Source organism: Cyprinodon tularosa, unplaced genomic scaffold (assembly GCF_016077235.1).
Source record: "Cyprinodon tularosa strain WSP-4 unplaced genomic scaffold, ASM1607723v1 ctg316, whole genome shotgun sequence".
Taxonomy (NCBI): domain Eukaryota; kingdom Metazoa; phylum Chordata; class Actinopteri; order Cyprinodontiformes; family Cyprinodontidae; genus Cyprinodon; species Cyprinodon tularosa.
The window spans coordinates 23753-50739 of NW_024039026.1; the positions used below are offsets into that span (position 1 = coordinate 23753).

General features: G+C 38.5%; 1 protein-coding gene across 3 annotated transcripts; it reads left to right on the forward strand.

The window, feature by feature from the left end:
- mocs1 (molybdenum cofactor synthesis 1) lies at positions 1–23266 on the forward strand. 3 transcript variants are annotated; one of them, XM_038292746.1, is made up of 12 exons: positions 1–46; positions 2419–2622; positions 3923–4034; positions 4935–5102; positions 12558–12722; positions 15642–15703; positions 16916–17027; positions 17171–17283; positions 20966–21076; positions 21752–21872; positions 21956–22003; positions 22118–23266. In XM_038292746.1, the coding sequence occupies exons 2-12, from the start codon at positions 2449–2451 to the stop codon at positions 23143–23145; spliced, it is 2214 nt and encodes a 737-aa protein (XP_038148674.1). In that variant the 5' UTR covers positions 1–46; positions 2419–2448; the 3' UTR covers positions 23146–23266. The 3 variants fall into 3 exon arrangements, with proteins under 3 accessions (XP_038148674.1, XP_038148677.1, XP_038148676.1); XM_038292749.1 differs by lacking the exon at positions 1–46 and having other exon boundaries at positions 2340–2622; positions 21956–22018; positions 22115–22255; XM_038292748.1 differs by lacking the exon at positions 1–46 and having other exon boundaries at positions 2341–2622; positions 21956–22018; positions 22118–22258.
- The last annotated feature ends 3721 nt before the right edge of the window (positions 23267–26987 follow it).

The following is a 26987-nucleotide window of genomic DNA, read 5'->3' on the forward strand; positions in this document are numbered from 1 at the left end:
TTATCCACCTCTGTTCAGCCAAAGGCTAGGAGCAGCAGCAACTAAGGTAACTCAGAAAACAATAAGAAAAAGCGAATATTATGGCCTTTAGAATATATTGTTATGGTGAATAATTAACTAATTTCTTGACCAAAACCAAATATTTATCTTTATCTGTAAATGAAATCCTATATTTAAAGGAAGTAAAATATTCTCTATTGTATCAGTGTGATTTTGGATGGACATTACCCCGTTTGTGTGACTATAACTGCAGGCATTGCAATTTTTCAGTTTTAAAAAGATAATGCAAACATATCTATAGAATTTGAAACCTTTGAGAAGATTTTAAAACTGGTAACCACGGTTGTGGTAGCATCATATTGCATCAATGTTTTTCTGTCTATGCAAGCAGTGCATTGCATAAGGGGGAAACAATAATTAACAAGGGCTTAGTTCACTTTTTGTCAGACATAGTATGTAAAAAAAATCTTAATGCTTGCAGAGTTTAATAAAAAGAAAAAGTCATAGCTCACCATTCACTATCATTAGTCATTCTTCAAATAGAGCAAATATTTCTTTATTTATTTTTAAGCTCTCTGTGTACGTGCATGCTTTGCCTATTTGCTTTGGCAATGGCACAACTGAATTCACCCGCTGTGGAATAAAAGCGTACTTCTACTCAATAACCAGTGTACACTGAGGGGGGCCAAAAATGGATAGGCACCAGAACCTCAGGGTCAATCTATACTGTTCCAACAGCCAAATGAACGATCAAAACTTCCATAATTTCTAAATAAAGACAAACTATACTTTCCTACAGACTTTGCTAACAAATAGATGCATACGGTATGTGTAAACATCCATGCTTTTTAGATAAAAGGTAAAGTGGATAAAATTCTTTCAGGTTTGAGTTCTGGAGCGAACATCTTTTCCATTGTCATTACTTACCTACTTTTATCAATAACCATCCTGCATAAAATGTATATTTACAAGTACTAATATCTACATAAATTGATAATTTAATACGTTTTTATAAAAATAGTTATTTATCTATGATTTCACTAAAAACTCGTAGATGAATTCAGAGACACATAATTTTCTCTTTAACCCATAAAACACAAAATGTAGTTCTGAAAAGAGCAGGAATTCTGTACTTATCATCTTTAATGTTAGGATATTGATGTGCATAATTAACCACAGTCTTTTAGTTATCAAGTAACTATGAATATTTTGAAAAAAAAGTAAGTAATATATGATAAATTTTAATGTTTTGAATATTCCACTTGATTATTAGGGGGGAAACAATGGTAGGGGTGGCCACACGGGTGGCCAATGATTGACTAAAGGTCGCCATGGGCCACCCCCCGCCCCCCATCTAGCTCCGCCCCTGTCTGTTCCTGAATGGTAATGTGATGTATTTGTTATTAAGGGCAGGGATCCACTATCTGCATAAGAAGAACAATAAAATCCAAATATCTGAAAAGATTATACAGCAAATGAAACCCTACCTTTAAAGCTACAGTGTGTAACTTTTAGCAACATCTAGCGGTCAGACTGCAGACTGCAGTAACATGAATATCTCCCCCCCACCTCTTCTCCCCCCCAACAGTACGGCAAGCGTTACGGGACAAAATGTCTTCCACGACGTTCGCATTTAACCTACCTTCTAAAGTGATGAGGTTTGTTTACATAGATAATTTTACAGATAGTATTTCATTAGTCTGTGTAGGGTATAGATTTCATGCAGACTTTAGATAATAAATATACCCGTTATTTTTTCTACATCGTTGTGACATTTTGGCGATCTCGCAATCACGAGTTTGTTGGCTCTGCTCTGCCGTAGCGCAAAGATGTCTGCCTCCATGGCTGCGAGACCCGCTCCTATGTAATTATAAATAACGAATTCTAAGGCAACGCAAATATTAAGGTTAAGAGGCTGAGCTCGTAGATGATGATAAAATAACATAGTTATGTGTAATATATTAAAATTCTGACTGTATATCCCTGTAATTATTACACACTGTAGCTTTAAGAAAATAGTCATGTGAAATAATTAAAAATAGCATACTTAGATCTTATTTTAAAAAAGACAACAGCCTAACAGTAAAATAGCCGTATGGATGTTTTTTTAAAAAAAAGTAAAACGATGTTTCAAATAGTATAATATTTATTTTTTGCCGCTAAATTTTTATGATTCAAGACAAACATTTTACTTTGCAGTTATTGTTTATGTCAATAAAAATACGCAGGTATAAAAAGAAGCACAGATTGCGCAAATCCGAAGCTAATTTAAAGCGTATCATAAACTCCATTACCCAGCATGCACCTGGAGCTGCGTCTGCCGATGCGATTGGCTGATAGGTCTCCGCCCGTTACAGTACCCGGTGTGCTTCGGCTGAACTGACAGGGATTTAGCCGAGAACTGGTCTCTCCCTGCAGGTCTCCGAGCTGTCAGAGAACCGTAGTATCATGGCTGCTGGAAGCTTCAGATGCTGCATGATGAGAAACTCCAGAAAAGTCTTCGCTCGGTGCTTCAGCAGCGGCGTCCGGCGGATGTTTTCCAGCGCTACGCACCAGAAAAATGAAATTGAACTCCGGGATTCCGGCTTGAATGCTGCAATCTTCCAGCGCCGATCCAGGCTGGTAAGACTGGATACAGTTTATAGCTTAAAGTTGCTCCTCTGCTCTTTCTCTCTTTCTTTTTTAGCTAAGCCTAATCAGAATTGATGTAAAAGTTGAGACAGTTGGTTCACTTTGAGGCCTGAATCAGATCAGCCCCAAAGGGGTTGAATATTAACCAACTAAGGGCAAAAATATGAAATATAAAACTTCTTGGATACATTTCTTCGGAAATACGTTTTATTGTCAATATTAAAGAGCAAAACCTGTTCAAAAATAAAGCTCATAATGTATATTTTTCTCTGAATTATGCTAAAGTTTAACCAATAACTGAATTTAAACCATTTCTTTAAACAAAGTCTATTTTAGAGTAATAATAATAATGTGCTAATCTGACATCTGATATCAGTAACCTTCAGTCTCTAAGGACACTGAGGAGTGATTCAGATTTTTAAACAAAGATTATTTTTGATTGGCATTTTTAACCCTTTGTAGGTGAAATACTTTGAAAATAAAATTTCCAGCCAATAGTGTTACTGGATTCCAGGAAAACACCTCATTACCTTTGTAAATGTGGATATTTTGATGGGAGAAATTAATGTCAGTATAATAACAAGAAAAGTCTACTTGCCCGACTATATTAAGAAATATAACAAAAGTGCTTCCATAAGAAATTCATGAAAAACAAAATTTTTTTTGGTACAACATAAATTTAGAGGCAACGCTGGAAAAATAAGGCAACCCCTTTTGACATTTATTTAATCATTACTTTAACAATTTTTTTTATATTAGCAGGAGAGGACATAAAACAATTGTGTTAAAGTAACTAAATATGATTAATTAAATGCCAAAAGCGGTTGCCTTATTTTTTCAGTGAATAATGCTGATAATGGCACTTACATTTTTTTTAGTTTATATGCCTAAATATAATTAACTAGGCTTATTAACTTTAGAAATACACTTTTTAACTTTTCAATAAGCTTTTACCTTTTTTTCTTGACATGTTAACTTTTTTTTCAATTTAATTTACAGTAATATATCATTTAAGGGCTCATCTAATTGGTCAAATGCCAAAGGATAAGTATACTTGTCTGCTACTTTAGCACGGATACTAACAGATTCAGGGGATCTGTGTCCCATCTGATTGGGTGACACATGTTGACCTAAAACCTTCTGGCATAAACTGCTACCCACCGCAAGTCAAAGGTCAAGTTGTTTAATGCAGCTTTTTAGAAACATCACTTTTTCTTAATAAGTTATCAGTTGTGTCTGTAAGCAGAGCCTCACATATGTGTCTTTTTTTCCCCTGTTTTTTGTCTTCCAGGAGAGGTTAAAAGAGGAAAACGCTCTACCATTTTCTGCTTTCTTAACCGACAGCTTTGGCCGCAGACATAACTACCTGCGCATCTCCCTGACTGAGAAATGTAACCTTCGCTGTGAGTAAACAAGGCATTTGTTGGGATGAAACTTTAAAATCAACTAGAGTCAAATGAAATCACTACAAAAACATATAAAAACAGAAGTTATTGAATCTGCTGCTATAAGTTTTTTTTTTTTTTACATTTTCCCTTTGGAATATCTATAACCCATATATTTTATTTATTATACGTTAATGGAGACATTTAATAGAATATATATGGTTCAGTTTTAGGTATTTTTTTATGCTAATTGCTCAGAATATTATTCCTGACAGAAGCATATCTGTGGACCTTTTTTTTGTTTTAGTTTTATACAGTTTCTGTTCATTACAGGTGATGCATTTTCTCTAATAATAAAGTTTTTTTCCTAATAGAAGTTTATAAAGCTATGAAAGTTCCTGTTTGTTTTATGTTAATTTACTTACATAAAGACTTATAATTGTATTCGTGAAGTTTCATTGTGTTTGAACAAAATCCATGAATAATATTTGGTTCTTTTTAAAGAGGGATTATAAAAAAAAAAAACTCATCTACACTTTTACATAAAAGTGATGGGACTGAGGTGAAGTAGTACTAAAGTAGGAAGTATTTTTGACTGTGCTGAAAAATTGTTTAGATAGATAAAAGAAAAACTGTAGTATTATAGGGGCTTATCAGAAGAATGGTTGAACGTTTTATTTATAACTCTAGGTAAAAGGTTTTAAGGTATGGCTGTTCTTACACTCCTAGAAATTAAATATTTTAGTTGTTTTGATTATGAAGTTTACATGAATTAAGATTTTTGAATAATATTCTAATTAATGAGACACTGTTCAAACTCACCAAAGAACTCTGCGATAATGTTCTAATATATTTCTTTCATCTTATCTGTTATTAATGCTTTCATAAACCTTCTGTGGATGTCTCTGTGTGTCTCAGGTCAGTATTGCATGCCAGAGGAGGGAGTGAAGCTGACGCCGCGGGGCCAGCTGCTCTCCACCTCAGAGGTGCTCACCCTGGCTCGGCTCTTTGTCCAAGAGGGAGTGGATAAAATCCGCCTCACTGGCGGGGAGCCTCTCATCAGACCTGATGTTCTGGATATCATTGGTAAGCTGATATAGCTGCTAAAAGGCCTTACAAAACTAGTAGTGGACCTTTAAGTTCTTTACATTGGTTTTCTTGCCATAGTCGCTAAGTCGCATGTGTTTTATATAAGAGAGCAATCAAATTTACCTCCCAACTGTGGAGTAAAATGAAATCTAGTTTAAATATGTGAAAAGTGTGACGTGCATTTGCATTGACCCCCTTTATGGAAATTCCCCTAAATACAATTGCTTGCACAACAGTAACACTGCACATCATCCTAAAGAATAGGAAAAAAACACCTTGCCTCTGTTAAACAGGTCGTTAAGACTACTAGTGCTAAATAAAGGGCAATGCTTGAAGAAATTAAGAGAGTCTGGAAAAAACCTGGAGAATTGATAACGCCAAACTAAAAAATCTTTGCTTATACATGCTCTCCATTCAATCTTAAAGAACGTGGAAAAGGACAGATAAGCAGCAATTGAAGAAAAAGTTAAATCAGTTGAATATAGGGATATATAGTTGCCAATTTTAAGATAGCCATTTTTTTATTTCAATTTTCCTTTGCTTTAAGCACCTGCATGTAGATCTTTTTCTCCAGGGATTCATTGTTTTAATTTCCTTAAAAGTTTGCTTGTCCACCGTTAATTGTTGCAGGACTGAACTGTTACTGTAGCATGGGAAAGAGATTAATTCTGGGTTACATAAATCTGCATTCTTGCATCGCTCAGTGCCCACTTCTTTTTTTTTTTGTGTGGCAGAAAACCCACCTCAGCTGTAATACCACCACCTAAAGCCCTGTAGTGAAAAAGTGTTGAACTTACATTAACATTTAATTTAAATGTGACAAAAATGAGGTTTGAAATTGCTGTTTTTTTTGTTATTTTATTGTTTCTGATTTTTAGTTGTCAAAAAAGGTCTTAACTTCAACTAAGATATTAGTACTTCTTTTAAATCTAGCGTTTTTTTTATTCTGCTATATATATATATATATATATATATATATATATATATATATATATATATATATAAAACAAAAAAACATTGAAAACTTTGGTGCAAAGGAAACAAACTATAGCAAAAACTCAAGACTCAAAACTATTATACTGTAGATGCTACACTGCAGAAAACATCTAGAAACAACTGAAAAATTTCTTGAACTAAGTGTATTTACTAGTGTTGCACCGATACCAGTATCGGACGGGGCCCGATACTGCCCTGAAATGGTGGTATCGCTTTCGGCGAGTACCAACAAATCGGTCACCGATACCATTTTGAGAGCCATAAGTTTATTCAACTATTGTCACGAATTCCAGATAGGTTCTACTGGATTCACTTTGTATTAGATTTTTTCCTGCTTCACAAAGGTAGGCAGCAGCTTGACAAAGCCATGATGGCAATTATTTTACATTATTATGGTATCGGTATCGGTGGATACTGCACAGCCAGGTATCGGGGCCAAAACATGGGATCGGCACAACACTAGTATTTACCCTTAATTTGAGCAGATAAATAAGATGACCTGCCTATGGAATTAGTATATTTACTCCTAAAATAAGATCATTAGATAATATATGCTTGAATGAAGACAAAACTATAGTTTCTTTTTTATTTTAAATGTAAATTGTCTCGTTCCATTGGCAAAGTGTCACACTTACCTCCTCAATTCAAGAAAAAATGCACTAAATTTGAGCAAAAATGACTTATTTAGATTTCCATTTTTTGCAGTGTACAGCATAGACCCATACGATTTATTCAGTGATGGAGGTGTAGAAAGCCGGAAGCTGACGGTGAAAATGATCAGAAGACTTCACTCTAACTTCTTGCTCCTGTCATTTATTCATATTAAAGAGTATTTTTAATAAACAAACCAGGATCTTTGTCAGATCCAAAGTATGAAAAAGAGACAAAGCACTGATAAAAGTTCCTCTCGCTGAGATAACAAGCTCAAGGTGTGGCAGCAGGAAGATAGTAAGATGCTTTCCTTCTTCACTCTCAATCTGTATTTAGATTTTTCTATAAGAGTTAAACGTGTTAAAGGAATCTTAATGATTCCTTTCTAACCATCTGTTTAGTGTTTAGTTGTTTCTTCCACTCATAACTGTGAAAGCTTCTGTCGAACACATGCTTGTTGCTGCAGTTTCTGAATGATCAGATGGATGTAGTAACAGTCCTCTCCGATGATTCATGTGCCAAACCAGCTGACTGGACCAGAACCAAACTGATTTTTTGCTGCGTTCCTTCAGGTTGGAGCTAAGGTTTGTGGAAGTGAAGGCGATTTGTCACGCCACGGTGGTGCGTTCAGTGTAATGAATGATTATCATGGCTTTAATTTTTACAGCCTCGTTTGTAAATTAACCTTTTCAACCTCTGCACAGCGAGGAGGCCGTTTACAACACGTGACGGTGAGAGGACTAAAGGCTGCAGCGTAAAGATAAACCTTTTTTTGCAGTGTCATGGTCAGGTGACCATTGGGATATCAAAGGATTCTTTCTAAGCATTAATCCAGCGGAGAAATGGATATAAGTGGAAAGAGAACCCAGCATGAGTGCTTCATTAGGGGCCAACAGGGGCCAGTGTCCCTGTGGCTCCTGTTGTGGAGCCATGCACTAAAGACACTATGATAAATCAATTTCTTATGAAGTATATAAACTGATTGGTCCATTGTTCAAAAAATGAAAAGAATGTAACTGCCGCGCTTTTAGCTTCAGTTGCTTTGAGATATTATCACCGTTTTTTTCTGCTTCATCGGGGGTCTGCTGTAACAGAGACAACAGTGGCTCTTAGGTACGGCCCCCCCACCCCGACCCCCATTTGGTTTACAAGAAAGCTTTGATGTCTTAACCCCCACTCTGGATTCATTTAAATGTTAATTATTTAAATTTTTAAATGCATATTTCACCCTGTAACAGAATTCAACATTGCTAACAGTTATGAAAGAAAAAAACTTAAGTTGATTAGTTAATTTATTTTATTCATTCCTAACATGTTGCCCTTTTATTTTCTTTCTTTTAATTCTTTTGCTCTGTGCCCCATGAAAAAAAAAACACTGACCCAACCTGATCGCCCGGACAATTTCATGTAGAACCGCCACAGGTTCCCAGGCAGTTAGGCTACGTTCACACTGCAGCCTGAAGTGTCCCAAATCCGATTTGATCTGATCTTTTCATGGCAGTCTGAACAATGCGATTTTTTTTCCAATCCGACCCAGGCCACTTGGCTAAGTGGTCCTGAATCCGATACGAATCTGATCTTTTCAAATGTGACCTGTGTGTGAACGGCCAGGTCGCATCCATCCGACCTGAACGCCATTAATACCCGATAAAGGTCATTATTCTTGGTATTGCTATGAAGAAGTCGCAAGAAAAACAACAACCATGGCAGACGATGATGCGGAGACCAGTATTTATGTTTAACCATCTTGAAAAGATTGTGTTTTTATGGTTGAAAAAGATCACTAGATGCGCTCCGGCACGACCATCCATGTTTACTTCCGTAAACACAGAGCACGCTGGCCTGTGATGTCATTCAGTCCTCTACTGCACATTGAGGACACTTGCGTTGTATGAATGCAGTTCACACAGGAGATCACATACAAGTCGCATATATTTGGAAATGTGAAAAAAATCAAATTTCACAAAAAAATCGGAATTGAGCATCAATGCCTGCAGTGCGAACGTAGCCTTAGATACAAGGCTTTTTTCTGCAACACAAGGCATACATTCATCTTCATCCATCCATCCAACTTTTCCCAATTAGTCCTTGTTAAGGCTGCCTTTTTTATACCTGGCTGGGGGACTACCGATGAAAATTAGCACTCCTTAGCTAACTCAGGTATATTTACATTGTTTTAATGTTGATTAATGTACACTGTCCCCTTTCAAATAAACAATAAATAAAATAAATAATAGTAAGGGTCGCAGTGGGGTGTTGCGGTGTCTGTGGGCAAGAGGCGGGCTACACCCTGGACAGGTGACCAGTCTACTGCAGGGCGACACAGAGACAACCATTAACGCACAGTCAAAGCTAAGGAGAATTTAGGGAAGCCAATTAACCTTACAGTCATGTTTCTGGATTGTGGAAGGAAGCAGGAGTACCCGGAGAGAACCCGTGCATGTACGGGGAGAACATGCAGACTCCATGCATAAATCAGGAATTGAACCCAGAAACTTCTTGATGCAAAGCAGCAGTGCTACCCACAGCTCCACCGTGCCCATACTGGGCAGATATTAAAAGATGAAAAAAGTAGCAGGCACTTTATGACTGAACAGTCTGTCTGAAACTTACCTTTCTGTATAATTTGTGTTCACTTTATGCTTCTTTATTGGGATTTTTAAAGTGTTCATATTAGAGCCACAGGTTATTCTACAGTCTGTTGTCATTCAAAGCTGCTTTGAACATTAATTTAAATGTGAGTCAATATGGCATCTTTAATCTAACGTGTTTAATTACACTAACAACAGTAAGGTTGATCTTTGGCTTTTATTTTCTAAGCCATTTTAATTTACTAAGTTTTATTTTATTTCAACAGTTTTATAGCAGTGAAATGATGTTACAGTGTTATTATTAAATATTGATAAGAAAGTGTGTTTTAATTAACCCTCATCTTCCTCTCCATTTTCTCTCTTCGCTATCATTAATGTTCCCATGACGTTTGTTGACATATAGCATCTTGTTTATCCAATATGCCTATCATGATTATCATTTATATTAATACCAAGCAGATTTTTAATGCATGGTACATAAAAAATACAAAGTATATACAAAAAATGTATTAAGGCTGTCAGTAGTCCACACATTAATATTGATGTTTGATGCAGCTCAGTTTTTTTTTTGTTGTGGTTGTTTTTGTGCTTTTGCATTAAAGGTACACTATGCAACCGGTGTTGATTTTCCAGCGAGGCTCCCCCCAGAGGGCGAAAGTAAAAGTGCACTGTCGTAAATATGCACAGCTGTTCTCCTAGTTTCTCCGTCAAGCCAGGCGTGGTTGTTTTGAGCTTAGCAGACAGGCGAACGCAACGAATGACTAATGCTGCGTTCACACCGCAGCTGGCGCGACAGAAGCAGCGAGTTTACATGCAAAGTCAATGGTTGACGCGCGTCAAGGCGCAGCAAAAGGTCCCGCGGCGCGTTTTGAGCAGCAGGCGCAGCACGTCTGAGCAGCTGAAGCAGCGCGTCGGGCGCGTTTAAGCATCTGACGCAGGGAGAGAGACACAGCGCTGATGATCACTCCTCTTAAACAGTTTATTGACGCCTAAATTAACTTAAAATGCAGAAATCTGGCTGCAGAATATGCAGTTTGGATTATTTAGATGAAAAACACCTACCAGCTGCCACGGTGAACGCTGCTGATGAAGGGATCCATACTGTCGGCGCCCCGCTGGTATGTGGGGGTCTGAGCGGCTCCGACAGAAAAATATTGAAGGCAGGATAATAATCTGAATGAACTGACTGCACTGATTACGTTTTCAGGTGTATTTTCTCACTTAAACACATTAAAAATACTTTATTCCCACTGATCACAGCAAATATAGCTGCAAGGCAGAGAAAGGATAGCCAGAGCAGCAAAGCTGCTTCAGCCGCGCGTCAGAACTAACTGGTACAAGCAGCAAAAATGAAGCAGCAGACGCGATTTTGCTGCGTCCGATGTGAACGTAGCATAACTGCACAAAGATTGCCACTGTGCTAGCAACGAGAATGCTTTTAACTGGGGGGTGTAGCAGTTCTCGCCGTAAAGCAAGACTGACTCTCACGAGACTTCTGAGCCTGTGGGTGCGGGTCGGTGCTCCTGCAGTTGCAAGTGCAGTATTTCCCCCACAGACCACCAGGGCGGCCGAGAATACCTTTGTTCAACCTGAAATGAATAATTTAATCATCCATAACGTTATGGAATACATTAATTAACTGAAAAATGTTGCATAGTGTGCCTTTAAGTCCATATACTTTCTGTGGCGCATGTGGTATGAAACTATAACTGGACACTATAAATTAAGTTGGATCCAGGAACAGAAAAGTGTTTTAGAGTCTTTTAAATCTAAATTTAGTCCTAACTTTGGTTGCACGTTTGTGTGTTTCCATAAATCTAAGAACATCATGGTGATGTTATGAGATGAGGCGAGGCTTCGAGGCGTGTTTCGAGTAATGAGGCGGCGTTTCAACGATGTGTGTGTCGAGGCGGGATTCATTTAGGGGAGGGGCCAAAATTGATGATGTCCGAAGCCTCTCTACCGTGATAACACTTGACCGCTTCAGGAAGTGGATCAGACCGCAAGAACTTTGACTGGCATCTAAACAGCCTCACTACTCAGTCAAGATGTTTGTAGGAGAGTCGCTGTCAGTAGGATAGAGTTTGGATAGTTTCTAAGAATAGATTGGTTTGAAAAACAACCAATCTATTTGTCTAAAACTATTTTAGTTGGATTAAACAGTGTAATGATCACAATTTGAGCAAGCCACTGGTTGCAGTTGAAACATTAGTGTTAAGTAGTTTTTCTTTAAGGAAAATTGTTATCATTGTCAGTGGTGTCGGCTGTAAAACAGGAACTTCCAATCCTGAGGTTGTTGGTTTGAGATTAATATAAAATTTTAAAAGCTGCAATAATATTTAGCAAGTATTTTGACTAATTTGTGTTTGTTTGCCCTCTTACCAATATAGATTGGGTAAAAACACCGCTAAATTAGATTGTTTGGACACATAATTTCCAACCCAATTAAAATAAAAAACTATGGAAAAACTTATTGTTGAATAAAAAGCATTGCCCAATTTGCACAAACACTTTCACTGTCTGCTTGAGCTTATTTAACTAAAATGGCAGGAAAACAGTGAACCTTAAATGATTGCTCTCTTTTAAGACATTTTACACACAAAAATAAACGATTAAAATAAAAGATTTTATCATACACACCAACCATTAACAAAACTTCAAAGGAACTTGAATGGGGAAGAAACAAGAAAAACAATTGCAAAAAAAAAATCACAATTATATCACAAACTGTGGTTCTGCTTTCCACCAGTAGGTGGTGACATGTTCACATGAAGCTTCAGTTTGAAGGAATTAAACCAAAGGGTTCAAATGAGGCTTCATCTCACCATCACTAGCGAATCACATTGCAGGATTATGGTTTAAGGCAGGATCTCTGACTGTGATGAAAGCAAGAGCTGTTGAACCCATAGCTGAACCAAAATAAACATGGCTGGAGGAGGTACGCGTTGCTGCTTCTGTCACATCTGTATTTTCAATTTCATGATTTCATCTTTTTAAAAGTGGAACAGTAGGAGCCTAAAAGGTTCTGCTAAAGGTCCCCCTTTTCCCAGAAACAGGGAGCAATCCTAGATTGATAATGTGTAGAACTAAACCTCAGTGCTTAATGTGATCAATCTGGATTCACAGGTTAATTTAATCTCTCCGTTTGTAGAATATTGTTCTTTTGTTTGTTGTTTTGCTTTTAAATCTTGCTAACACCTGCTTTCCTTTACAGCTGAACTGAAGAAGCTGGAGGGCCTGAAAACTGTTGCAGTTACAACCAACGGCATTAACCTAGCCAGACTTTTGCCGAAGCTGAGAGAAGCCGGTCTGGACCTGATTAATATCAGCCTCGACTCTTTGGTTCCTGCAAAATTTGAGTTTATAGTCAGAAGAAAAGGTAAAGAAAGAAGAAAATCCCGTCTATCGACTATAGCAATGGATACAGAATGGGATGAGTTTATTGGATCCCCTGGAAAAGAGTAATTTAAATAGTCTTTTTTTATTTATAGCATATAGCTGCTTAAATGTTATTAACAGCGCCTTTATTAATACTTATAACAGAAGAAAAGAATCTCTCTTTCACATATTTATATTACAGGGTTTCCTTTTAATAATAAGTTCCTGAAAAACTCAGTTCAACATCTAAAATAAATGTAACAGAAGAAACTTTTGTCAAATATTTTTTATATAACTGTCAATAATTGTACAATTGTTTCCTTCACTATTTTAAGATTTTCATAGAAAAAGATATTTTACATATATTACAAGGCTTTTACTCATCTTAATCAGGGGTACCAATAAATTCATCCACATATAGACAGAATTTTTTTTTCTTCAAAATCTTAGAACAGTAAATTTACAGTCATATGTTTTATATTACTGTTTATATATTTATATATATATATATATATATATATATATATATATATATATATATATATATATATATATATATATATATATATATATAAATTACTATTTTCAAGGCTGCACTTTAAAAAAAAATGAAATTGTCCAGAAAGCTGTTTCCAAACGAAATGTCTTTTTGTTTTGCACTTGTGTAAACAAAATGACGAATAAATCAGTCTAAATCTAAACCCCCCAAAAAAAGATGCTTTTAAAAACTCTGTAGGTTTGTTTCATCATACTGGGCCAGCACATCTCTGGTTTATATCCTCCCAAAATCCAGATAAATTCATCTCAGTTCCCATTAACCTGTATTTAGATGTAGATGGTGGTACTTTATATGATTGTTGTTTCAGTGATAATTTTGTTACTTTCCAGTTTCTTTGTGCTTTTCCTGCCAAAGCAAACTTTGAGTGACTGTAGAGCAGGATTTTAGCTAGGAATATTTCATAGGGTGTACACCTTGGCATATCACACGTTTAGGCTTTGCTTGACATAGGGGGGTACGGTGGTATCCTCCCCTGAACATTTTTGAAATCCATATTCTGAAACGCTATTTCCTGCCTTTTGAGAGGAAACACTGTTTTTCTTACAACACTTCTTTTGTCCTGATTATGTGAAGAATGTGTGTTTGACTAGTTTGGACAGTTAAGTTTGTCCAGATTCTTCTATAGCTTTCTATGGCTTTCTATATTTGCTGTCATAAGTGGGTAAAAAGCAGTTTGAATACATTTCTATGCGAGACAGTCCAAAACATCGTCTGTCCAGTCAGTTTGTCAAGATAACGATCCTGCCTTAAAATATTATTTCGCTGTCAGAGCCCCTCAGACCCCCACATAGTGAGGGTGCGCTGTCACTGGGAATTCAGCAGCAGCTGCCTCAGGCCAGGTCGCCTCTTTGGGTTTTCCTCTACTGTTTGTAGCGGCTGGAAGTAGATGTTAGCATTTTTCAGGTATGTGGTGCAAACTGCAGGCAACAGAATAATAATTGCCTGCAGGTTTCGACATTTTTAAGGTATAGTGGAGGATGTTCTTTTTCCGGGTGGATCCTCTAAACAAGTGATCCTCCTAATTGTCACTTATTTCTGGTGAAATGTTTATGTAAGGCCATCGTATTTGTTCATTTCGTTAGCTATCTTTTTCTGCGCCCTTTCAGGCGTATATCTGTGGTGAGCTACGGTTTCAGGCAGTCATTGAAGCTCACCTTTCTCACCGCTTTGAAAATCTTCTTTGAAAATGGCAGAGGGTCGCAATAGAAAAAGTGTCTGCGAAGTGTATGAGAAGAAAAGAAAGGCCTCAGAGGAGGCCGATATATCCCAGAATGCTTTGCGTGGAAAGCTCACCTCACAAAGCACTATGGGACTTGCTGTCACAGCGGCCCGCTGTCACCATAACATGTCGCTACCTGACAGCGTAGACTAATGAGAACAGTAACCTATAAACAGAGCATGCACGACGACAAATAGGCTTGTGCACGCTGTCGCACTTGTTCCCTCACGGGAGCGGGTACAAGGTTGTGCAGGTTTTTTTTTTTTAAGTGGAGAAGGCGGGTCTTTTAAAAAAATTCAAAAAATCCTCCGTTACACCTTTAAGTTCATTTAGGCATTAATAAACTTGTTTCAGAGGAGTGATCATAGCGCTCTGCATCAGCAGTGCTGTGTCTGTCTCCCTGCCAGCTCCCAGATCAGCTTCTCTGATTGGTTGATGTGGCCCATCCAGCAACAAAAATTTAATTTTTCCAACTCAAGCATCTGCTGCTTTTGAAATTTTGAACATTTGAGCGAAAATACAATTTGTCATTGTTTTTAATAAATGGCGTGCGATGTATGGCCGTATGCATTGCTAGCTAAAAGCTTGCTGCAGAGAATTTTTTGCTGTAACGGGTTGTAGATTTTTGCAATCCCAGCTACAAGCTGCAGAAAGCCGGAATCAATGCGGTTTTATGTTTCTGCGGTTGCTGATTAAGCCCAGCGGGCTACAGAAGGAGGATGTAATCTACAAGCACTCTGCCTGGAGGCAACAGCAGGTCGGAGCTCTGGGTGGTTGGCTTCAGGCAAGCAGGAACAGATGGACAGTCTGAGATTAGGAAACCAAGAGAAGGAAAACGAGCAGATCTTTTTTTTTTTTTTTGGAGAGAGCTGCTGAAGGTGCAGAATGAAAGTCATTTTAGCATTTAGGATTAGCAGAGCAATAATAAAAAAAAAAAATTTAGTTACCATTTGGGAACTTAGATGAATTAATCTGTGTTCTGCAGCTGCCTTATTGCTTATAAAAATAAATTATCCTGATCTCTATAGTTGCCTTTTAAAAAGCTCAAGGTGCAAAAGAATGAATTCCTGAAGTTGCACTTTGCTGATGTAGACAAAGAAAGCAAACCACTTGTTCTAAAAGTCTTTTTCCTTTTTCCTCAGGTTTTCATAAAGTCATGGAGAGCATCGATAAAGCAGTTGAACTGGGGTACAATCCAGTCAAGGTGTGTTTTAAACTTTAATTATTTATAATAATAGGTTTTACTTAATCACTTTTGTCAGTTTAAGATAGCTTTTTACAGTTCTTCATATTTATTATTTCACCTTATTTACAATTACCATTTATTCAATATACAATAAAATGAATAGCTTTTCACTTTTAGCTGCAGAAACTCTGCTTTAGCACTGAAAACCAAGATCCAAGCCTTTATTTAAATACATTCATGTACTTTTTATTTTTGCATCAATGGTGCCAAAAATCTTGGCTCTGATGACAAATAGGGTTAAATCATTTTTACAAAATAACCTTCAGAGCCACAAGGAACCTTCATCTCATAATCCAGGGCTCTCTGTTTCCTGGGGGCATAATATAGTGTGACAAAGATAATTGCTCCCAATAGCCACTAACGGCAGAGGTGTGTTGATCCTTAGAAATCAACTACTGGCATCAAATGTCCATATTATGAATAAATAAATATAAAACTGCAATTAGCCACCATTAGACCTTTAACCTGATTGGTCCAAAATAAAACACCAAACTAGACGGAACGGGTTCACAAAGCAGAAAACTAGCCCTCTTCCTAGTCTATCTGAGTCCCCAAACACAAATATTAAATAAAAAGGAGAGTGGGAATAAAAACAATAATAATTGAACTTTATTGATCTCACATTGGAGAAATTTACCTCAGCGTTTCACTCATCCCCTTGGGGAGCAGTGGGCCGCCATCGTGGGGACATCCGGGGAGAAGTGTGGGGTTAAGGTTCTTGCTCAGAGAGCCAATCTGTGGGAGTGGGGCTCGAACTCACAACCTCAAGATTCCAAGGATTCTGTGCTTTACCCCGGAGGCCACCACTCCCCCATGATGAGGAGAAGAGCAGGACTGTAGATGGTCTGTTAATGTCCATTGTGTTCCACTCTCTATGCTGACAGTTGGGGTACCAATATTTTTTTCAATTCTGTAAGATACTTAATATACGCAGGGCCTCTTAGACTTCAGGCCTCCTAAAAGGCACCTTAGAGTGACACCTACTGGCCGATCTGTGTGCTGCAGTTACACTCAGTCCCCAGCATCTATTGTCGACGTGCTGAACAGATAAACACAGACCTTTCATCCTCCTGTTACCTCTCTAATTAAATGGCCTTCCTCTATCAAACCTTCCATTTAACATTTCTATGGTTGTATAAGATTCTCCTGCTGTTGTGCTGCTGTCTGCAGATCAACTGTGTGGTGATGAGAGGCCTGAACGAGGATGAGCTGTTAGACTTTGTACAACTTACAGAGAAGAAGCCTCTGGAAGTGCGCTTCATCGAATATATGCCCTTTGATGGTGAGTACTCACTACTACCAATACGACTCTGCTCGGTCTGGGAGGCTGGTGTCTTTATGTAAAGAGGTTTGTGTGGCAGAGTTTTGGTTTAGCTTGCACCCCTCTAACAAACCCAATGTATCCACTTTTTTTTTCCATCGAAGGAAACAAGTGGAACTTTAAGAAGATGGTGAGTTACCAGGAGATGCTGGATCAGATCAGGCAGCACTGGCCCAACCTGGAAAGGCTTCAGTCTGGACCTGCTGACACTGCCAAGGTCAGGTTCTCCACATCTCAGGCATTACTGGCCTTATCATTCATGATTTCAGTGGATGTTCTCAAAAGAGTAAAATATTCTTATTTTGTAAAAAGCTTCTCTGTCTTAATGCTACTTTTCAAACTTCAATGTATATGATGAGAACCTTTAGGGGAAAGGAGTCGATACGAGGCTTTCAAGATGGCGTACATCTGTATTTAGTTCTCTTGACTCTGACGCTCCTAAATAACACCTAGTTTACAGGGTTCCCGCAGGTCCTTAAAAAGTCTTTAAAGGCATTGAATTCTTCAAAATAAAATGAAGGCCTTTTTGGTATTAAAATGTCTTAAATCAGTCTTTCGTAGGTCTTATTTTTTTTAAACATCATAAATAGGATTATTTTTATTACGATTTATTTTTGTAATCTAAATAAAACATTAAAATTGAAATTTTTTTTCTTTTATTTAAACCCCCCCCCCCCCCCCCCCCCCCCCCCCCCCAAAAAAAAAAAAAAAAAAAAAAAAAACGGCTCCCAATTATTGGTTCCATCCCGACAGCCGAACCAATAAAAGCGTTGTGGCCGGGACATTTGGGAGATAAGCCATAAAATTTTTGTCTGGAAAATATGAGCAAGTGTAAATGTAACCAAAATTGGCTCCAGCCAAGAGTTTTCTCCATGGATAAAACCAGGGAACATACATGAGGCTCAGTGTGTTTTGTTCAAGAAGTCATTCAAGCTCAGAATGATGGGAATTAAGGCAGTGGAGTCGCACATGCGAATCACGAAACACAAAGCGTCAAAATAGGAGTTACCGAGAAACAGCCGGTATTTCTCAGTTTAGTTCCACCCTTGTCTCTGCAACGCCTCCACTTATCACCAAATCAAACATACTAAGAAAACGATACAAAGAAAAATAGCTGCAAAAAAGACTTAGTACTGGTTATGTTGTGGATTTAAGACTGATTTGTTTTGTTCCCTGCTAAATCAAAGTTTGTGAATTCAGTTAAATAATTGTTAAAATATATCTGTCATTTGTGTGTTTTTAGCTTTCTTCCTGAATGGGAAGCTTTTGAAAATTTGAAACTTTAGTGCAGTGGTTTATGTTCAAATAAACCTTTGGGTTAAGTTGTCACAAGCGGGTTTTTCTTGTGTTTCTTGTGAATTTGGTCTTAAATTTTTATTTCAAGTGGCATTAAAAAGTCTTAAAAAATTTTGGATTTAACTTGCCTTATGCTGTAGGAACCCTGGTTTAACGACTTGCCATCAGAAGCTCCTAATAAGTAAACAGAGTCCATCTGTGTGCAAATTAATCTACCTATAAACACATCAGTTTTCTAATGACCTCAGAGGCCAGTTAGAGATCATTGAAAATAAACATCATGAAGACCAAGGAAGCTGGAGACAGGAATAGGAGGACAGTGTGGAGATGATTAAAGCAGTTTGATTTGAACCATTTCTGAAAGCTCTGGTTGATCCAGTGTGTCACATCTTTAAGCCTAATGAATCATGGCCGTCTACGTCTCCAATCAGAAAATCAGGATAGCTCAGGAGGAGCTGCAGAGATCTGCCACATTGGTAGGAGAATTTGTCTGCACACCGATGAAGAAGATGCAGTAAACATGTGGAGGAAGATGTTCATGAAGGATGAGAACAAAGTTCAGCTTTTCATTATAAAAGAGAAAAGTTTTTCACCTGATTTTTTTCAGAATAAAAATACAAGCGTCTACCTGCACACAATCCCCACAGTGAAAAGCCGATGTGGCAGCTGATTAAATGCACAGGATGGATGGTGGTTTATACAAGGCTGGCTTTAAAGAAAACCTGTTAGAAGCTAAAAAAAATACTTGATACAGGATGAAAGATTTAAGCAGGAAAATTATCTTTAAAAAAATACAGCCAGAGCTACAGCTGAAATATCTGATCAAATAACGTGGATATATTTATGTCCTAGTTAAAGTAAAGACCTAGAGGAATTGAGAATCTTTTATATGATTTGGAAATATTCTATTCAAAAACAATCTGACTAGAGTACTAGAAAGTGAAATAAGCTGGTAGAGGCATTACCTTAAACCCGCGGTTCTCAAAGTGTGTGGCGCGACCCACTGGTGGGGAATTGAGACGTGACAGGTGGGGCGCGCCAAGTTCCGGTGTGTGTGTGTGTGTGTGTGTGTGTGTGACTATAAATGTAGAATGTGTGAGAGCAAACTGTCCTTATAGCTGTATGTTGCCGCTTTTTAGACCAATCAAACCCACAAAGTAATCATTACTAGCCTACATGCAGTCTAATTAAAAGAACATTAGATATGAGAAAAATTTCCCCTGGAACTGAAGTGCCAAAATAATGATTGACGTGACGTCGGCATATTATTTGTAACAGAATAAACTTTCGCGCCCCAGTGTTGCCAACTCAGCGACTTTGTCGCTATATTTCAGACCCCTCCAGCGACTCTTTTTCAAAAAAACAAATCTAGCGCCTTTTGGAGACTCTTACGTGAAAGCACGTATCGTTCCTTTTCTTGTCCTCCAGCTGCAGGTGCTGCGGTGGGGCGCCTCCCCCGTCCCAACCCCGTTCTCCCCCGCTATTGCAGGAGTCCCTATCAGCGCTGCAGTCAGAGCAGAGACACAGCATGTTTAACTTTTGCGTCCAGACTGCAAATAAAGCGCACATGCGCCGGGATTGACGGCGCAGGTTGATCATAAATAACTGAATTTGAAATATTTTATCTTAAATAAATAACGGCGTTTGATTCACACAGCCACATGTTCATGTTTCTGGTTAGGAGTGGAGAGCGAGTATCCACTCATCGGGCAGAGAGCTGTGTGCATTCTTCTTCCCTTTGCCACATCATATCTCTGTGAGATGGGCTTTTCAGCTGCTGCTTCAATGAAAACAAAATACAGATCTCAGCAGAACATTGAGCATGACTTGAGAGTGGCAGTATCAAGCCTGCAACCCCGTTTTGAGAAACTGCAATGCAAAACAGGCTCATTGCAGCCACTAATGCAGGGATAAATAGACCTGTCTTGCCAGATGGATTTCACTTCTTTTCTTTTATTAACAGATTGCAGAGTGGCACTTTAATTTTTTCTATCTTTGAGCTTGATACAAATTTTGACACAGCTGCATTTTTATTTTCTTTATTTTTGAGCTTGCTGTTATTTGATGTAGATTTGTATTTAGATACTACTTGTTACTTCAATAAAATTGGAACATTTTAAGATTGTTGAATATTTCATTAGCATTGTGTTGGGGCGATGGGGACAGGCGGGGCTTGAAAATTCCCCCTTGTCCAAAGTGGGGAATGACAGAAAAAGTTTGAGAACCACTGCCTTAAACACTACAAGCTGTAACTGTGGCTACAAATAATTTTATTAAGTGTGATTCAAAATGTACATACTTCTTATTTGTTCCTTTCTCTCTTCACTTAAGTTATGCTTTTCTTTTAGTTGGTTTATTGCACAACTTTCAAGGGGTAGAGGTAGTGTGATGAGGCATTCTAACCTGCATGTTCTCCTTTTTGCAAATAAGCACACTCACTCCTTTATGTTGCTGATCAAAAAACTCACAGCATGGATCTAAGTCTGTAATCCTTAGAACCAGATCTGAGGGAATTGTTAATAACCATCCGACATATCTGCTTCAGCTATTAGATAAGGTCTAAAACTGTTTCCTAAAGTATTCTCTTTGCTTTCTCTGTTCAGACCTTTCAGGTTCCAGGGTTCAAAGGTCAGCTGGGCTTCATCACCTCCATGTCCGACCATTTCTGCGGCTCTTGTAACCGTCTGCGGATCACTGCAGATGGAAACCTCAAGGTTAATCTTGCTTTTATTCAATTTCCTTACACATTATAGCTTCCCTTTAATAAAGTATTTCTACCCAAAGCCAGAAGCTGGTAACCTGACTCCGCCAGTTTGATTTGCTCCGCATATCCATCTGGAAACCTTCCGTTGAAGTAATTTTGGGAAGGGGCGAAAATACTGGTTAGCTGATTGGCCTATGTTGGTGATAGACGGGCCAAATAAACCAATCAGATCAATGAAGCATATGACGTACTAACAGAGCGACGACGAAAACACAACCACAAGCCAGGCTACTCTTGCTGAAACCCAGTCTTTTCCTCTGAGAAAAGCCTCCAGAGCAGTGTTTTGCTCTTCTTTCAGTGAAGAAATACTCTGTAATTCCGATAAAACTTGCTCGATAGCCACGCTAACGCTAGTTTCATCGGCTGAAGCCGTCATTGTCTTTAGACTGAACTGTCGCGCTTCTCATTGCATCACACCTCAACCCGCCTCAAAGCCAACGCTGATTGGACGTTCGTTTGGTGAACGGCTCCAAATTTTCTTTAACGGAGAGTCTGCAGACTGATCTGCGAGTGAAACCTTGAAAGCTTGCGAGATCACGATGGTGTCACGAGGCTAATAAGCTGTAGCTTAGATTGAAACTCTGGATGTTCTCGTTTTTAACTCTCTCTACTGTTTGCCTCTCAGGTGTGTTTGTTTGGTAACTCTGAAGTTTCCCTCAGAGACGTTCTCCGTTCAGGAGCATCTGATGACGAGCTGCTGCAAATTATTGGCGCCGCCGTGGGCAGGAAGAAGAAACAACATGCAGGTCAGAGTTCACACAGAACCGTGTGGAGGATAGCTGCAGCTAGCTCCTTTTGACATGCTAATAATCAGTGTTTCTCTTCTCAGGAATGTTCAACATCTCTCAGATGAAGAACAGACCGATGATCCTCATTGGTGGGTGACTCAGCAGTACGTAATCTTCCAAACTTAGTTCTGTTGTACTTTTCTCAGAAATAGTTTGTGTAAAGCTGTTCTTGAGTTTGTATTTTTTCGTCTTTGATGAAGCAGAAAATTCTGAGACGTTTCTGCCAAGGCTACACAACCAACTGGAGGCTTCTTTCATCGTTAGTGAGCAAAAAAGTGTCCTGTTCTCTAATCTGAATCCTTCTCCTGATGAGCCTTGTTCAGGAACCAAAGAGGAGTTTCTGTGCCTTCCAGGCTGCACTAATTCAACACAAACAGCCTTTAGTTGCTGCTTAAAGACCTCAGTGAGTGGCGGTCCACTTCAGACTCATATTAGCAGAGAAAAGTGCCACCATGTGGCGCCGCTCCACTCATCAAACTTTGATTATGATCTAATTTTCACCAGCTATCACACTAAGACTTCAAGTTTCCAGAAACGCACAAATAAGAGTTTCATAAATGAAGGCCGACTCAGGTACGCACAATCCAGTGTTCCTCAGAACCCGAGGAGCCGGTTCCTTTCTGCTTTTTGCACAATACATGTCAAACAGAGTCAGAAAAATCCCAGTGTCAGGTTACTGCACAGTCAGAGTTCTGATGTCCCATCAGCGTCCGACAGCCCCGTTAAGGTTAAAGCCCAGCTGACACACACAGACGCCCAGGGCAGAGCCACCATGGTGGACATCAGGGAGAAACGTCCCACACAGCGAACTGCCACAGCCAGCGCCACCGTCGTCCTGGGAACCGTAGCTTTCCGCCTTCTCCAGGACAACCAGCTGGCAAAAGGTGACGCCTTAACTGTGGCTCAGCTGGCTGGCATCATGGCATCCAAGCAGACCGCCGCCCTCATCCCGCTCTGCCACCCGCTACCACTAGACCACGCCTCCCTCAGCTTTCAGCTAGACGAGCCGCACTGCTCCGTTATCATCACTGCGACCTGTCACACTACAGGAAGGACAGGGGTGGAGATGGAGGCACTGACAGCCGCCTCGGTGGCGGCGCTCACGGTCTATGACATGTGCAAGGCTGTGAGCCATGACATCGTCATCACGGATGTGAAACTGCTCAGCAAGACGGGCGGAAAGAGAGACTATCACCGTCATGGATCAGAGAAGAACGACCTCTCCTGTTAACCACATGTTTGCCGTTAATCAGGCTTCCTGAATGTTTTTCATGACAAAATCCCAAACTTCTCCACAATAAGATGATTTTTCTGTATTTGTTCCTAAAGCATTAAAGGTATAGAGGACAATCTTTTGGATCATCTAAATAAGTGATCGTCCTAATTGTTAATCATAGGTATATGTGTGCTGAGCTACGGTTTCAGACAGTCATTGAAGCTCATCATTACTCACCGCGGTTGTTTGAAAATGGCAGAGGGTCTTAAGAGAAAAAGGGTCTACGAAGTGTATGACAAGAAGAGAAAGGCCTCAGAAGAGGCAGATATATCCTATAATGCTTTGCGCGGAGAGTTCTCCTTGCAAAGCATTATGGGATTTGCTGTCACAGCGGCCTGCATGCACGAGGAGAAATGGGCTCCCTCAGGAGCGGGTACAGGGTTGGGCATTGCAAATTTTTTATAGTGGAGAGGGTGGGTCTTTAAAAAAAAAAAAAATCACAAATCCTAGACAATACATTCCAAAAAAGTTAAGTTTCCAAGTTTGAAGACAGGAAGCTTTTTCAATTCAAATTTCATTTTTAATTGAAAAAGCTTCCTGGATGGGAAGCGAACCGTTTTCAAACTTGGAAACAAAGACTTGGAAAGTCCAATGGATTGTTTTTTTACTTTTTTGGAATGACTCTGACCTGGATGACTGAGAATCCTCACCAGCACACCTTCACAATACCTTTAACTTTGAGCCTATGGGGAATTGGGTCAATTGGGTCTTATTATCTTTATGATCTCGAAAGAATAAAAAACAAATCTGATTCTAGCTTCCGATATTTGAAGGATATAAAATATACCTTAAATTAATATGTTAATATTAATTTAAGGTATATATGTAAAGATGCTGTGGTCTTTATGATCAGCTTAGATCTTTTAGCAAACCCTGTCCAAAAGCGACTAGAGAAACCATGAATATATAAAGAATCTAAAAAACAGTTTTTAGAATTTTTAACCTTATAAAGGCAGTTTAGAATTGAAACTAGAAGTTTAAAAAAACATTTTATTCACCAATGGAAAGACAATGATTGGCTGTAGCCAATAAAGGTAGAAGTGTTTCTGTTTGATACAGATTCAGGTAAAACCACCTGATAAAATAAGTGCTATGAGCCTTTTATCTCCAGGAAAGAAAAACATTTGAAAATTCAAACATTTTTCCACAATCAGTTTTGTTCCATTATAAGCCCTTCAAACTGTTAAAATGTGGAAGTTATGTCCCCTTGAAGGCAGTTGCGCCTCGGGACTTTCCTTCCGGTTCTTTTCCTGGGGGCAAGTTATTTACTACTCTTAACTCAAACTGGGTAAAACTATATTAAAAAGGACTATAAAAAAACGGAGTAAAAAAGTAACAGAGTTTATTCCAGATCAGGTCGTTACAGGACAGAGAAAAGTACTTGGAGGTGGCACAGCTGGGGGCTCAAAAACGTCAGCGAGCGTCTGGCAAAGATTGAGCCTCGAACAAGGTAATCTTCTCCTTCTTATACCTCATGAGTCTATGTGTTGGATCATGTGGATGTTTAGCTGTCCGCATCAGAAACTGACACGCCATCCATGCCCTGACCTGTATGCCTCTATGCCGGCTCCAAGATGTGCCCATATCCTGCGTATCTTTAAAAGACGAGAAGGCTGTCCTATTTAGATGTCCTCCTTACACACAGTGACATCCACAATGTGAAGTAAGGCCTTCTATTCTCTCTAATATGGCTAACAAAGTAACAATGCACATGATGTATACAAGAATAAACCTAAAAAACTTCTCTCACCAGGTTCGCATTAAATATACTTCAACATGAAAAGCAGTGGCAGAGACAATCAGTTTTCCGAGGAGTCAGTTTATTTTAACCCTACATAGACATGGGGTGAAAAAGAAAACAAAAAAAGTTCTTGAAGTGGTAAAAAAGGGGTCAATCTTATACAAGTCTCAGAACTATCCATCAAACACAGACCACAGATCAATAATTCAGATTTTTTAATATAACATTTTGTTGTAATGCTGTGTGTACATACAAAATATACCAAACTAAATAAGGCAAATAAATAGAGGTACAATGTACAGGAACAATGGAACATTCCTCAATGTTTTCATCTTCTTTTTAATCTTATCTCACACATCAACAAAGGTGTACAAAATGCTTCTCTTTTTTTTCTAACTGTACATCTTTCAGTGAAGGATTTTTTGTGTGTGTGTTTTAATTTCCAACGGTAAAAAATACGGACTTCTCACAATTATACAAACTTGAAGAATGGGTGCAACTTTTCTCAGGCAGTACAGACTGTGGTGTAACAGGTGGGTTGCATTTAGCAAGCAATGTTCTTTTAAGAGATCAACAAATCACTTTGTGCAACCTTCTGTAGGCATGCAGATCAAATCCTTGTGCATGTAAAGACAAACATAATGGTGACAGAACCCCAAAGAACCTCGAGGCAGTTTTCTTTTTTTTAATCGTTTTTCCACATCCTGTTCCTGCCACTCAGACTTACTGTCATTTTGTTTCCGGCAGTCCAGCCAGCATCCTCATCATGACTCTCCTTATATTTCTACACGCCTTTCTGTAAGCAACACCTTTTTGCTGCATCCTTATTGTCTTAAGCGAGATCAGATCCCTCCAAACTGTTGCTGCCATTGTAAATGTCCCATCATCATTGTTTTAAAAGTGCATTGAACAAGCTACTAATTACTTTCCTCTGATTTCCATCTTTACACTTCAAAAGAGCCAGTCAATGGCCAAATAAACATCCAAAAATGTAACAAAACAAACACGTATTAATACTGACAACTTTTCACTATCTCTCAATGAATTCTCTGTAATATGGGTTAAAGCTCTGAATGAAGATGTTTAGAACGGTTTGCTGAAGTCTGGTATACTGACTGATAAACAGCAAGAGGAAGGAAAGCAGAGGTTTAAAATAAAAAAGCTCAATGATACATAAAGATGCTGGTTTAAGAAGATAATTCCTCTTTTTGGTTTTTAAGTTTCTAAATTAGTTTTTAGGGTTCTTCTCAAAAGATTGTGCCTCATTGCTCCATCTCAATTTCTCTTTAGTCTGCACTAAAAGAAACAAAACATGACTGTAAAGCTAAGGGGGATTATCTGCACATTATACAATCAGTCACAGTTAAAATAAAGGTTTTGGAGGCGATTGTTTAGTACCTGGAGTTGGCATCATATACAAATCAACTGCATCATCTTTGACCACAAGATGGCGCCAGTTCTTCTTGACCTGTAGTTATTTTGAAAGCCTTTAAAAATAAATTCTGAAAGACACAAGAACTAAAACACAGAGGAATGATTTGTGTAGAAAAAAAAAAAATCTGAGGCACTTATAGGTGAACAATTACAAATAATCAGCAGATGTGAGAATCTGGGTTAAGGTCTAAATTTAGACTTCTCTTTGTACTTTAACTCATGACTTCTCTTGGATTCCGATAAGCACGGTATGTTATGCGTCTAATATAAATATATGACAACGAATTGTTGAACATATAATTTAACCGTTGCTATGGAAACAGCTGTTTCAATTATGAAAACTAAATCAGCATGTCTTTGGCAAAGTCTTCAGCCCGTCTGAAATGAAAGGAGTTCAAATGTCTTAGTGTTGCACTCTGATTGCAGTCTCTTCAACACCTCTTAAACTGGTCCTTACTAGGGATTTACATTTAGATTAATAAATGCTACATTTGATGAGATCTAAACTGGTTTATCTCAGTCAAGGCATTTAGATCTGATTTGACAACTCACAAATATCTTCTACACCTCAACTTTCCCATTAATGACTGCTCCAGAATCACAACCTTGTTTTGTCTCCAAC

Bases quoted from the DNA above. Each gene is read 5' to 3' on its own strand.
- mocs1 (XM_038292746.1), top strand. From the start codon at position 2,449: ATGGCTGCTGGAAGCTTCAGATGCTGCATGATGAGAAACTCCAGAAAA. The intron at 4,035-4,934 runs GTGAGTAAACAA...TGTGTGTCTCAG, and splicing joins TGAGAAATGTAACCTTCGCT to GTCAGTATTGCATGCCAGAG. The intron at 21,077-21,751 runs GTTAATCTTGCT...TTTGCCTCTCAG, and splicing joins CTGCAGATGGAAACCTCAAG to GTGTGTTTGTTTGGTAACTC.